This window comes from Halyomorpha halys, unplaced genomic scaffold (genome assembly GCF_000696795.3).
Source record: "Halyomorpha halys isolate HHAL.00 unplaced genomic scaffold, Hhal_1.1 Scaffold20.1, whole genome shotgun sequence".
Taxonomy (NCBI): Eukaryota; Metazoa; Arthropoda; class Insecta; order Hemiptera; family Pentatomidae; genus Halyomorpha; species Halyomorpha halys.
Window position 1 is genome coordinate 751723 of NW_027110474.1, and position 14336 is coordinate 766058.

General features: G+C 28.3%; 1 protein-coding gene across 1 annotated transcript in view; it reads right to left on the reverse strand.

Moving 5' to 3' along the window:
* Positions 1–2518: 2518 nt before the first annotated feature.
* Positions 2519–14336, reverse strand: part of qless (decaprenyl diphosphate synthase subunit 1 qless) — a gene marked incomplete in the record, with an annotated part of 229671 nt that continues 217853 nt past the window's right edge. The window contains 4 exon segments of the mRNA XM_067048657.1: positions 2519–4053; positions 6245–6439; positions 6552–6683; positions 8738–8827. Coding sequence (XP_066904758.1) covers positions 3832–4053; positions 6245–6439; positions 6552–6683; positions 8738–8827 — 639 coding nt within the window.

Here is a 14336-nt window from a genome sequence, read left to right on the forward strand (position 1 = left end):
TCATTTTACACGACTATTCTTGCAGAACGTCTATTTTTGATGATATTTTACAAAACAAGAGATGATTATGAAATTGTTTATTTTTTTAAGTAAATGATTAATTTTTGAAAATTTGTAAATTTGAAATTAGTGATTGTAAAGAGCTAATTTTGTCCATATCATAGAAAATTTTATTGACACTAAATAATCATAAGATAAGGTTTTCAGAGGTTTTGTTTTGGAATTATTTAATGCTAGAAAATTTTGCTATTTTCAGACTACTAGACCAGGGGCCTGTTTCATAATAAAGTACAAACTAATACTATTAATCTTGTAGTTTGTATTTAGTACAATTTCACAATTCTATAACATTCTGCAATTCTGCAAGATAATTTTTTACTTTTAAACTCATGTAATATCACTGATAGTCATCCCTATTATGAAACAAAATATATTAGTGCAAGTACTTTTTAGTTTGTGTACTTGTATTTATGGAGTAATACTATTGGCTTTCATTATGAAACAGGCCGAGAGTAGTGCTTGTTTTTACCTAGAGGTAGTGATTCCCAAACATTTTTTGCTGAGGCACCCGGGCTAAAACATTTTTTGGCAGCCTTGTAGGAAGAAATGACATAAAAAAAGGAGGAAATTAAATGGTGGAATATTTATCAAAACACAAATATCAAAGACTCTTTTGGTATAGTATGGTAATTTTTAATTGGTAATCACATTAATAATAGATACATACAAAAAATAAATAAATAAAAAGTGCCACTACAAGGCTCTCGAGTTCAAAACCAATAATACGTAAACATCATTCTAAATTATGGATTTATTTCTAAACCTAAATTGCCTAAAAGGAGTAAATATAGCATAGGAAAGGAGAAGATGATTTTGTAATTTTTTATAAATGGATTCTACTTCTAAATAGCAAAATCATTATAAAAATTAAATATTACTGCTACAGCACCCTGGAATTCACTTCAAAAATAGTTTGGGAACCACTGCTTCTATTAGATTAGTGTTTTCAACATCAGAATTTCAATTCTAAACTGTCAAGTTGGTTTGAACAATCTTTGATGTTCAATAAATAATAATTAATTAAGTTAATTATGAAAAAGGATTCATTTTCAGTGTTTGTGAATCAGTTGGATGGCAGGCCGAAGTAACAGTTTAAATAAACTACAATAGCCGATGTGGTTTGAAGGTACAAGAATGATCAGATAGATTCTCTGAAATGAAAAAAGGTTTTACTGAATGTGAATGTTTAAAATGTGAACTAGCAAAAAAAGGCATTGCCAAGAAATTTTAAAAGAAGCCCTCAGGTAGCCTATGAGGTAGTCATAGAAACGGGAAAGCAAATTCATTTTAAAGTAGCAGGATATAATGGAAGAGTTTCAAGGAAAAAACCAGTAGTGAGTGGAAAAAAAATTTGGGTTTGCAAAAGAGTTTCATTATCAACTAGACTATTTTTGGAGTAACCTAACTTTTTTCAATTAATCTGAATTTTCTTCTATATTTACATATGAAATCCAAATTTTTATTAATAAATGGATTAAATATTTTATTTAAAAAATAGGTAAACAAAATTAATTTTTGTGAGCATTTAAAAAAAAAAATTCTAAAATTTTTACTACTGGCCATATACCTCACTGCCAATACAGAGGTCATCAACGTAGTACATTTTTTACTTCTTTTCATTGATCCCCTCTAACATTACATTGCATAAAAATAGTGACATTGTGTATTACACAAATACTACCTCACTCTATTATCAGACATTTTGAAGCATTTAACCGGGAGATTATCAGAAATCATATGTATCATCTAAGAAGCTTTTGTTGAAGAAATTTACACAAACCTTAAAACCCAATAATGATTTAATTTTCCAAATACTCTTTTGAAAAATACTGAAGGATAAGTTATTCCATTTTCAAATTTATAATTTAAAATTCAATGTACTTAGCTTTAAATAGTGTATAATTAAGGTATTAAGGTATTTATGAGGTGCATAATTAAATATAACAGGAAATGGAAGTAAAAATAAAAACAAAATCTTAGGTTCTCTACATTTATTTTTGGTTTACAGAAAATCGTTTTGTTTATACATTTATCCCATAACCAAAAACAAATTATACATGAATTAAATAAGTACTATAAATATATACAGTTTTAAAATAATAAATTTATATACAATCACATGTATAAATATATACGCATAAACAGGTTTTAATTTACATGGTTAATGTACAGTTGAGTACAAATTAGATTACATTTGAAAATAATATTTTAATTACAACATTAAATTATTAATATTACACGTATAATTAAATAAATAAGTTTATATTACTCTAGTAATATATATAGTTAGAGGAAGGCACAACCAAATGAATGCATGAAATCGTATGTGTAACTATCTAAATTATTGTCGTGTTTATAACAAAATACAGCGCATATATAAAATATGTCTAATCTATGAATACTGGCTTCAGTAACTTCTTTGTGCTGTAGTAAAATAATTCTATCAGTGTTTATTGTAAAAATTACAAAAAAAAAAAAAAAAATTATCAAGGTTTAAATTAAAAAGGTCCAATATTTTTAATCACTTTAAATGCATTTTTCAATATTAGATTTGTTTTATATTCTCTGAATTTTTATTTAATGTAGTGATTAAATATAAAACTGTTACACCTATTTAATTTTATTTTGCAGTATTAAATGTATATTTGAAACTATTTCTGACTTATGAAAAGATTCATTTTATCACTTAAATTTGAATTGTTAAGTTAAAAAGGATTATTTCATTATTTTTGAACAATGAAAATAACACTAATTTCAAAAAGTGATGCTTTAATCAATTCATATTTTTGTACTAAAATTACTATGCTACAAGAGGTAATCCATTTTCCTCTCCCTGCTTCAAGAAAACAATACAGTATTGATTATGTTTGCGAAGATTAATTTTGAAGAAAATAAAAATATAAAATAAACCTCTTCATTGTGAGAGGTTGTAAAAAAGATATTTAAGATTGGACCTCATAAATGCTGACACTCAGATCTCTCTTCACAGATTGAGTAGAGACTAGATACTAACTAATTAAGTCACTCAAAAAATTAATCATTGTTGTCTTTTTTGCATATAAGTGTCACTTAATATAAAGATGGTAAAATGATAAGGGATACATATAAGAATGTTATTTAACAAGAAACACTTAAATTAAAATATTATTAGAATATATGTATACATTTAAACTAAAGATTCTTATTAAATTATCCAGTGTATAATTTTTAGAAATAAAAATGAACATATTTATCTGCTATACAGATAATGTCGCTTTATATATATCAAATAAAATTTTTCATATGAATACTGAATTAGTATTTCATTAATACTAATAATATCAATATTTAAATTATTACAGAGTGAGCTTTGCCAGTATTTGAAATCATTCAATACTGTGCTCTATCAGGCTATGTACAAAAAAAACTTTTTTACAATATGTCAGCGAGCAGATAAATACACCCGTACACATATACTAAGAAAAATTATATATATACTATATTAAACAACAACATATAATTTTATAAAACAATCATATCCATTAATATATAATTCTTATTTAAATCCGTTTTGAACGGAAAATCTAAATTTTTGAGCAATAATAATTGGTTATAACATTCTCAGTCACACATTCATAGCAATATACACTACATTTGGAAGAAAAAAAAATTAAATGAGTATTTGTGACATAAATACATACATTTAAATCTAAACTTAGCACATCCATTCGCCCTTTGGTGTAAACCTAATATATAGAAAGCTAAATTTCCTTTCATTTTATGGATGACAAGCTACTTCATTCTGTTTATGACCAAATCGGGAACTATGATTAAACCTTTTTGGTAGTCAGACTCGACTATCGAATTGGCGAGCCTTACAGCTTCGAGGCAATGTTTCTTGGCGAGAAATTGTGTTTGTTCCAATCCTTGAGATTTATGAACCAAGTCGAAAGCTTTTTCTACATCTCCAGGTTCTTGAAATCGGCGCATTATCATTGGATTCAACTCTGGGTACTAAAACAAATGAAAATATCAGTACATATCTATTTTTTTTTTAATGAGCTAAAGTGATTAACTCTTCCTTATTAACTTTCTTGATTTTAATTTATCAGTTAGAACGTTTCAGGGCCATCGCTCCATCATCAAGTACTCTTAACATAATTATTTCCTCATATTTCAAATTTTATAATTAATTAGGTTTCCTTATTTAGTCTTATGTTTATAAAAATCGCAATATTCATTATTGCTGTCTGCAATTAAAGTATTTATATTTCTCCTTATTTTATAAATAAAATTGGATTTATAACTCATTGTAAAATTAACATTGTAAATGATAAATTTAAATAAAGAAAGTAGATAAGGAAGAGTTATTCACAATAGCACCTTACTCTGATTGTGAAAATGGGTAATTTTTACTTCAAGTTGTGATTTCCTTTTTGTAGTTTAAGCAATACATTTATTATTTAAATTATTAATCAATTATAATTAATAATTACTTCAAAATTTAAAGAAAATTAGGTTTCAACAGAAACAATAATTTAAAAAAATAATTTTAGTTTATTGAGAACTACAATCTTTCCGGCCTGGGCGTTGACTTTTTTCCATTGAGTGGTGGCCCCACAAAATGAAAAGCTTTGACCACCCCCTACCATGGTTAGGCAGTATAGGACTTCAATGGGAGTCTTGGCCGAAAAAAAAAAAAGTCTTTCCACTCTAAACCATAACGAATTATTACCAAACCACAATGGTACATTAATAACAAGGCTTTACATAGTGACTTACGAACTCCAATGGTCACAGAATACATATACACTTACCACAATTGTTTTCATGAAAAACTACTGAGGCACTAAAACACAATTATAGGACAAATGACCAAGACTCTTTTGCCTGAGAATACAAGAAGGAGACTAAAAAGAAGAATAAGTAACTGTTCTTTTTTATCCTTTATATGTTATTTGTTGATTAACATAAAAGTCAGGCAATCTGCGGATTATTAATGTTGCATTTGACAGGAGCAGATAGAAATATGAAGAGAAATGAAACAAGAAGTGTATTAAAATATATACGATAAAATCAATATACAATCATCAAAATGATAAACAAACTTTATTAAAATACCTAAAATTTCATTTTCACAATCAGTACACAATTCATCATGTTTCTACTTGTATTGGATGGACACATAGAAGAATTCTATCGTTATTTCAATTTATCTTTTTTCTCTTTCTGAATTGTTTTTTGATTTTGTGATTCTGTTTCAGCAATGGTTGCTTCATAATTGCGATAAGATTTCTTGGTAGCAAGTATTATCCATACGTTTTATTAAATGATTTTGAATAAAGTTTGTAGCCAGTTCATATATCAAGTTAACATTGTAATTTCAATACGGAGAAGTATAAAATAGAACCAATGATATCCCGGGATAGGTCAGCTAATTTTATTACTAATAACCAACACTCACTAAATTAGACGATAAGTAGTATTTACCCTACAAGCTTTCAAAAGAACTTTATATCTAATTCCAGAGAACGTATCATTTGAAATTTTAAGGGACATGGAATGAATTAATACAAGAATAAAATTTAAAATTAAACTTCTCTTTAGTTAAAACCAGTTAAGGATTATCTACTCCTCTTTTTATTGTGGTTTTCATAGAGGGCCTATAATTATTTATATTCTATTTATTTAAATATTACTAATATTTATAATATAAATTTATTTGTTATAACTTTTTCTCTTATACTAGTGTACCATTCTCATTTCTAAGTAACATACCCATTTGTATAAATATGTATTAGACTTTAGTTTATCTTAGTTTTACTTATATTTTTGCAGTAGATCTGAAGAAGGTTTTTGCCAAAATGTAGGGAAAATAAATAGCTACTATAAGTTGTTTTATTAATAACTTGAGCAATTCCTGAGAAAAAAAGTTCTCTGGATTAATATAAAATTAACTAGATCAAAATATTATTTACATCTTCCTATAGACTCCTTCTAACATTCCACAGTACTTTTAAATCTCTTTTGACACATAATATAATTTTAGAAATTAATTATCTGCACAAAATTACCTAAAACATTTAATTCAAATATTTTTACTAGAGTGAAAATACAGTAACTTTAAATTTCTGAAATTTTTTTTTATTTAATGACTAATATATGAATATAAGTTGTCAAACAATCTTATTTAACAAATTGTAACCTTTTCGCAAGCAAATAGAACTGGTGCTGTCGCCAGTCCTAATTTCAAGTCAGCAGCAGTAGGCTTTCCCATTGTATCTGAAGATGAAACAAAATCCAACATATCATCTACCAACTGAAAAGCAAGACCAATATTCCTTCCGTACTGGTAAGCTATTTCGACAAGCTGATCATCTGCTCCTGCAAGAAGTGCTACCTGCAATCACCATACGTTAGTAATGTATGATTGGAAAGCATACTCCAAATTAATTACACCCAAATAAGCAATGTATCAAAATTGTGATAAAATTTTTTATAACAATACTTACTGATTTTAATGAATTAGCAATTAAGCTTGCAGTTTTTCGGTAAGTTTTAGTCAAATAGTGGGCAAACCTCTCATTTTCAGTTTCTTTTGATCCAAGTTGCATGAATTCACCTTGGCAAAGATCAGAAATGGCCTGAAATAAAAAATACATAGAACAATGAAAAAATAAATAAATTATTACACATCTTAAGGAGTATAACAATTAAACCTAAATTCTTTTGGATATTGGTGAGGAGTACCATTAATGGATAAGACGGTAATCAATAGTTATTTTTGCATAAGAATATGCCATCAACTCAATTAAATACATGTATCCAATATTGACTTTTTTTTTTGGTTTTCTAGACTTACTTAGGTCAAATCGAAATAAAACATTAATTTCCAGGCAAAGATTTAAAAAATTTCAGTTTACATGTTGAAATTACATAAAAACCTAATAACTATATATATTGCTCACAATGATCCGGAGGTTTGGTTATGTAGTGGTTGAAGGAATAGGAATAGGAGTTGATTAAAGGAAAGAATGGATGAGGATTGGAAAATGTAGATAGATAGAGAATTCCAGAAGGAAGTTGCACAAAATAAAATGTTTCACTCTAAGCTCATGATAGTTACTGTCAATATAATGAGAACTAATAATCATTTACACATTTGCGCCAATTGATTAGAGAAATGTGTACTAGTGAGGAGTTATAGCCAAAATAATTGCTAAATTTTTAATCATTATGCAATTCGCATTAGATCCTCTAAACTACATGGAAAGGATAATAAAAATGACTAATAAGAATCTTAATAAATAATAAATGTGTATATTTTACTTCTCTTTCATTTAGCATTATTACAAAAAAGTTCAATTAAGTTGTCAAGAAATAGGTAAACCATTTTCTTCTATGTTTTTTTCTAACCAAACATTTCAATTTTTTTTTTGTGCTTTAGTAATTGGATTTATTAGAGAGTTATTACAAGTATCACAGATTTAATTACAAATACACATTTGTAATTGCAGTTATAAAACTGCCGAAAGAAAACTATCTTTTTCAAAATCTTAAGGCACAAGTATAACTTAATTGGTACATCCTTATGGGCAGTGATATTTTATCACTGTGGCTCACAAAAACAAAGAATAATAATAAATAGAGACTGAATTTTTGTTCCCTTGCTTTAAATTCCACAAAACCTCTAAAGACTGAATTATGGAAAAGACATTCAAATTACACTAACTTCAAATTCCACATTTTAATCTTTTTTGGGCTAGATTTTGACTTTCTTTACATAAAAATTAATGCTTGAACTAAATTTCTCATATGATGCATATGTAGGAGTATGTATGCCAATATTTATTCATTTTATTATTAATAAATTAATTTTTCCCTAATTAATTTGAAATTGAAAAATTTGAGGTAAAGAATGCATAGATTAACACATGAAGAGATGAATTAAACCTAAAAAAGAACAAGTAAGCAGAAGAGATAAATGTTATTGGAATTGTATTAACCAGTTAACTATGAAAAAATCTCTCTAGAATGTTCAGTGTTGTTGTTTTTTAACCTTTTTCCACTAGTCCTTCATACTTTTGTCTGACTTCGTTGTGACTAGTGAAAACTTCATTTTATATATATATATATATATTATTTAAAATAAAAATCATCAATGTGAATATAGCAATACATTTTTATCAAACTTTTTAAAGTTTCTCTACATTTTTTACTACACTCTACATGACTTATTACTTCTTAGTGTATTAATGGCATATTCTTATGGAAACACACAATTTAAAAGCTAAGTGGAAGAACATGCTATGTGAAATTTCAGGAGAAATTAAAAGGGGAATTTAGCTTGGAATAATATTTTTAAATACCCCTTTGTACATAGTGCCTTTCATATTCTTTCCTAAAACTTAAAATTAGGTAGATTTAAGAAGTGGAATTGAAATTGAATTCCAGCCTTTAAAATGGAAACATAAAATCATTTAATAAAATTAGCTTCCACACAGCTCTTCAATTATGGATAAAATTTGATGTTTTTAATCAGAGTAGTTGTTTAGTACATAAAACGTGTTTTATATACATCTTGAGTTTTTACTGCACATTTTCAGTTTTTAACTGCATGTTTATTTGTTTTTTATTTACAGAAAAAAAGTCCAGTCTATATTTATGACTAACCCTAAACACTTATTTTTAATATTACCTGGCTCATAGATATCACTACATCATGGTTTTCTGTCCTTCCAAGTAACATAGAGGCAACAGCAATTATGAAATCTCCAGCCATTGCCACCTGAAAAAAAAAAAAATTACAATTGTGTATAAGAAAATTCTGAATGTGAAAAAGCCAATACAAAATGTAACAACAGAGAAATTTTGTTTTTTTTTATGACCCCCTTCCTGGTCATTTCTGATATACGTGGTGGGAGATCAGGTTTTCAATTTGTGAGACCGCTACAGAAATGAAAACAGTCAACCCCCCGCCAGAGTCTAACCGGTGCTACCCGCAGTTTTCAGACTACAAAGACCTGTGCCTCAACCGCCTGAGCTATGCACAGCCCTTAACAATAGAGAACAACTCTTATTTTCAGAGAACTGTTCTGATGGAAAAAGTTATCTTTAACTTCATTAAAATATATAAGTAAAGAAATTTCAGCAAAGCAGATCAGTTTTCTGAACCCCTACTGATATCTTGCCTACTGTTTATAATTAAATGAAGTATCAAGAATCAAATGGAAGTTATAGTTGAGAAATTCTTATTTATTGGAAAACGATAAAAAGAACAAAGAATATTAATGAAAATAATAATTATTTTTAATACTAATAAAGAAGAAAATATTCTTCTTGCTAGTGATACCAAAAGGTTTGAATTTGGTCAAAGTCTGGAAGCACAAGTAATGTAGGTTTCAAGTTGATTTAGAAAAATGAACAAACAAATTCACTCACTTTGGCAAGGGGGGAAAATTTCAGATATTGATTTCGTTGAATATGCAAATGGATTTTATTAACTCAAACCACCAAGAAAAATTATAAAAGTGGTTCAGATATAATAATATTTGCAACAATATCTATTATATATTTATGCAGAGGTACCTAAGAAGTCTTCTGACTTCTTTTATATTTATATATTACTGTTTTTATCAGTTATATTTTATATATATAACTTTTTTTAATATTTCAATTTTTTTCCTATTATATTTATTATCTGTATTTGACTGTATGCATATAGTTATGTCGTTATTGGTAATTGTTGAGTTTTTTAAAGATTTTAATTGATTCGTACTTAAGTGTGAAAATATGATCAATTTATATGTGTCTATATTGTTATTTTATTTCAAATTTGTACTTTAATATTATTTAATGTTTGATAAGGAAGATAAAAATGAAAGTTACATTGCGTTAAGGGAGAAAATATAAGTAGATATATAGATAAATAATGGGGAAAAAATTAAGAATAAGGAAAAAAGGATAAAATAATAATAATAAAAATATAGAATGAAAAAAAGTGATAAAACTAAAACGATCATGTATTACTATTAATTATAAATTTACTATACTATGCCTAAACATTATAAGAATTAACAAATTTCTCAAACTAGGTATAAGTGTGCTATGTATTTAGCAACCCCATACAGTTGGGCTGTACAACTTTCTTGAATTAATTAATTAAAAAACGAAGTTAATTAATAACTAGAGTTTTATTTATTAATTTATTTTTTTAACAAAAGAATAGTAAAGTAGACAAAATGTAAAGGAAATTAAACTAACAACAAAATTAGTATAAATTTCAATTTGAAACCTTCATTACTTCTGCATACTATGACCAAATAGAAATATTTTGGTATAAGACGAGTTTTCTCTTGATAACAGTAAAGTATACATTTGATAGATTTGAAAGCAATACAAAGTCACTTAAATATATTTAAACAATTTTTAAAACATTGAACCAAATATCAAATTAAAATTTTTATAAGTTGTGATATTTCACGTTTAATCAAGCATCAAATAAATTTTTCAAAAGTTACTTTTCGTAGATCTCTGTAATTCATAATTATACTTATTTTTTTAATATTGATAACGGATAGATAACTATCTTAGGATTTATTGGAGTTTAAAAATTTAAATACATAGTTACAAAAAAACAGAAACAAATATGATCAGGAGGTAAAAGGTAGTTGAGAAGAATTTAAATTTAATTACGTATGCGTCTAGATAAGTCCGACAGATAAATTTATTTTAAAAACAATACATTTTTTTTTTCTAAAATTTTTATAATTAGAACATAAGGAAAAGGCAATATTAATTGAAAAGTAGAAGATATCTAAGCGGCCCGATGAGGGGAAAGTCCCAACCACTCCTTAGAGTCAAATTCCTACCACTTTCTCATCCGTCTCGCAGGTGTACCACATCTTTATATATAGAATTCATTCATACTAACAGGAAAATCAAGGACATTCAACAAAAGTATTGATTTTCATTGAATGTAATAGATATAATAGATTAATCAGATGTTTTAGAGTGGTCAATCAGTCAAAAAGAAAATTTCCTATCCAACGAGACCTCTAATTCAAAACGATGATATTGGGAAGGATATCAGTGCCAGAGAGGGGACCAAAGATATAGAGAAGAAAGAGAAACCGAGAAATATGAGATCTGCATAATGAGAAAAGCAAATAGAACTATGTTGATAAGGTTACTAAGAAACTAAATCTCGAAATAAACAAGGATAAAAACAAAATATAGGTTAGGAGCAGAAAGGAACCATTTCGGAGATATCTATAGTAGGAAATAAATATATTTTAGCAGGTAGAAATTTATAAGTATTTAGTTTCTACGGTGTAAAAAACGAAATTGATCAAACAAAGACCAAGTTAAAGACGTGAAATAATTGCTATTTTTCAATTAAGAAATTGCTTAGCTCGCGCCTTCTGTCCAAAGATTTAAAAGTTATAATTTACAAAACTATTCCTGAATATGGGTACAAAACGTGGCTTCTTACATAAAGGGAGGAACGGCTCCAGAAGGTTTTTGAAAATAAAGTATTGAGTAAAACACTGAGACCGAAGAAGGAGGCGTTAACCGGAGAATTGAGAAGGATACACAAAGCCGAATTACGTGAACTGCAGCCGGCATCAAGTAAGACGGACATGTAAGGTTGTAGGTTATATTAATGAACGGTTCCCTAAATTTTTAATAAACGCTAAACCGATGGGGTGTACTGAAGCGTAGGTGGGAGGATAGCGTCAAAACTGATTTAGGTTTGGATGTTCATTATTGGACGAATATTGGACTATTTCAAGACCATAATGGAAGTTCATTTTGTTGTAAAAGAAAAAAAAATTAAATATTCCTAATCATTCGTTCAGTGCTCAATATCAGGAAAATTGCCCAGAGTATGAAAAACGTATTAGAGGAAAACTTGATTTCATACATTAACGAAGAACTAGCGTCTTAAGGTTTTTGAATATAATGTATTAAGTAAGAGTCGGACCAAAGAACGATGACAACCGGAAAATTTAGAAGGCTATACAAAGCCGAATTACGTGAACTATAGACGGTAAATATAATTGTAGCCAATAAGATAGGCTTGTAAGGTTACAGGGCTTAATAACGAATATATCTCTAAAAAGCAAATAAACACTGAAGCGATAGGTAAACGCCCGAAAGGTAGATCGAAACGTAGGTGAGAGGATTGCGTCAAGAATGATCTTGCGGATTTGGGTTTGAACGAGTGTCATTGGATGGATAGATGTGTGCAGGCAGCGATTCGCAACATCGGCATCGAACCTTCGTGTTCGCTAAGTCTTTTATTAATATTACTTATAATGAGGTAAACATTGTTTGGTTCGTTAAAATATGACGGGTTCCCTGGGCCAAATGTGGAACAGTAGCACTGGAAGGAACAACACTTACATAGTTCTGTGTATCTGATAGTGAAGTCCATTGGTCTTCATCAACCGATTTAGAAACTCCTAGTCTAATTTACTATCTTTACTTATACTTATTGAAACACTATAACAAGGAATAAGGGGGTACTCAGGATCAAAATTAGGGGAGAGGAGCATGCCATGGTCGTTCAGGTTGTCGACATTTCAGCACGGAAGAGGCGAATGAAACCAAAACTATAATCATAGCAATTCTTTATTAGTTATTAAAATTATTTGTTTTAAAATTATTAAATTAATAATCTTCTTATTTCTAGGGGGGTACCTCCCCCCTCTGCCCCTCGCTGGGTAAACTCATGTACAATAATTAATGTTACTTACCAATACTATTTAACTATTTTTAAGCAAATACGCTTGCATTTACAATCAAGGATTACAGAATAATGTCAGGAAGAATAATGAAGAAATTGTAAAATTGACTTTATAGTGTTGGGAGGCTCAAAAATGGATTTGCTAGATGCTTGTAAATCGACATTTGCGTGAATTTTTAAGTAAAATTATGTCGACTAAAAAATATCTAGTAAATGCCTTTTTGAAACTGCCAACACAATAAAATCAATTTTACAAAGTTTACAGTTGTGTTATTATTCTTCCGGACAAGCGGTATGTTCACTAGCACAGGTGACGCAAGACGGAACATGTTTAAGGTTGGCATAATTGATCATAATTAAAGCTAATGATCATCTTGAAAACTCACTAAATCTCTGCTCATTATTAAAAAGTAATTATTACTTTGACTACTCATTAATCCAAACTCTCATATTTATTTCTGTTATCAGGGGGATCATCATAAGAATCTCTTCGTACACAACCTGAGATATTCTAAGATACCGGATAGCTATGTATCTCCTTTCAAGATAAGACAAGACTTGGAAGATTGAGTAAATAAATAACCTATGGGAAACAGTGTCAAGGAAAACAGTTACAAAAGACGTTTCTCCTCCTCTAAGGATTCACCTTTGCTCAGGATTTGTTTTTTTGCAAGAGGCACAATATGTAGAATAGGTGATGGGAATTACGGGAGTCCAACTGGCTAGCAGCTAAAAAACATTAGAATAAAAATATTGATACAAATGAAAATAATAAAAACATAAAATGGTCATTTCGGTATAAATATTATATACTTTTCTTTGTAATAATGTTGTTTCAAACAGGGTGATTCACAAATTCTCTTTAAGGCATAAAAGAAAAAAAAATCGATTTATAAGGCTTTTTGTGTGATTTAATTGCCTAATTTTTTGTGCCAAAGACCAATGAAGAGAGGGAAGTGTTTCACGCAAAGTCCGGAGGTCACAATGACCACATAAGAAATAACTGATACGAAAATAAAGAAAATTGTTCAGGGTCAATTCAAAATATAAAATAACAACTTTAAACTTCGTTGGGTCGTTGCCCCATTTCCAGGTATATTAGTAATATAGACCTTATCAACATACCAATATATAAGAGGAGATGGACGGGGGGGTGCGGTCTGCAGAAAAAAACAATAAACAAAAATAATTTATTTATTTCGTAATTTATATTTATTTATTTTTGTGTATTTGTTTTTTCTGCTGACCGTACCCCGACCATTTACCCTCTTATTTATCTACGGTCAACTATCTTCACCTCATTACCAATATATAATTAAAATGTTTCTCTTCATATTTAGTTCAATGGCCGAAAAATTGGGATACCAATTTGTCCTTGTCATATATTACTAACTAATTCAATTAAAACAGATATACATAAAAAACTATTAATAAAAAAAAAAATGAATTTTATGTATATTATTATCTTGTTCCAGACTGGTAGTTTTATGAATAATAACAAAAATTATCTAAAAATTCTCAACCTTCTTCATTAAAACATATTACA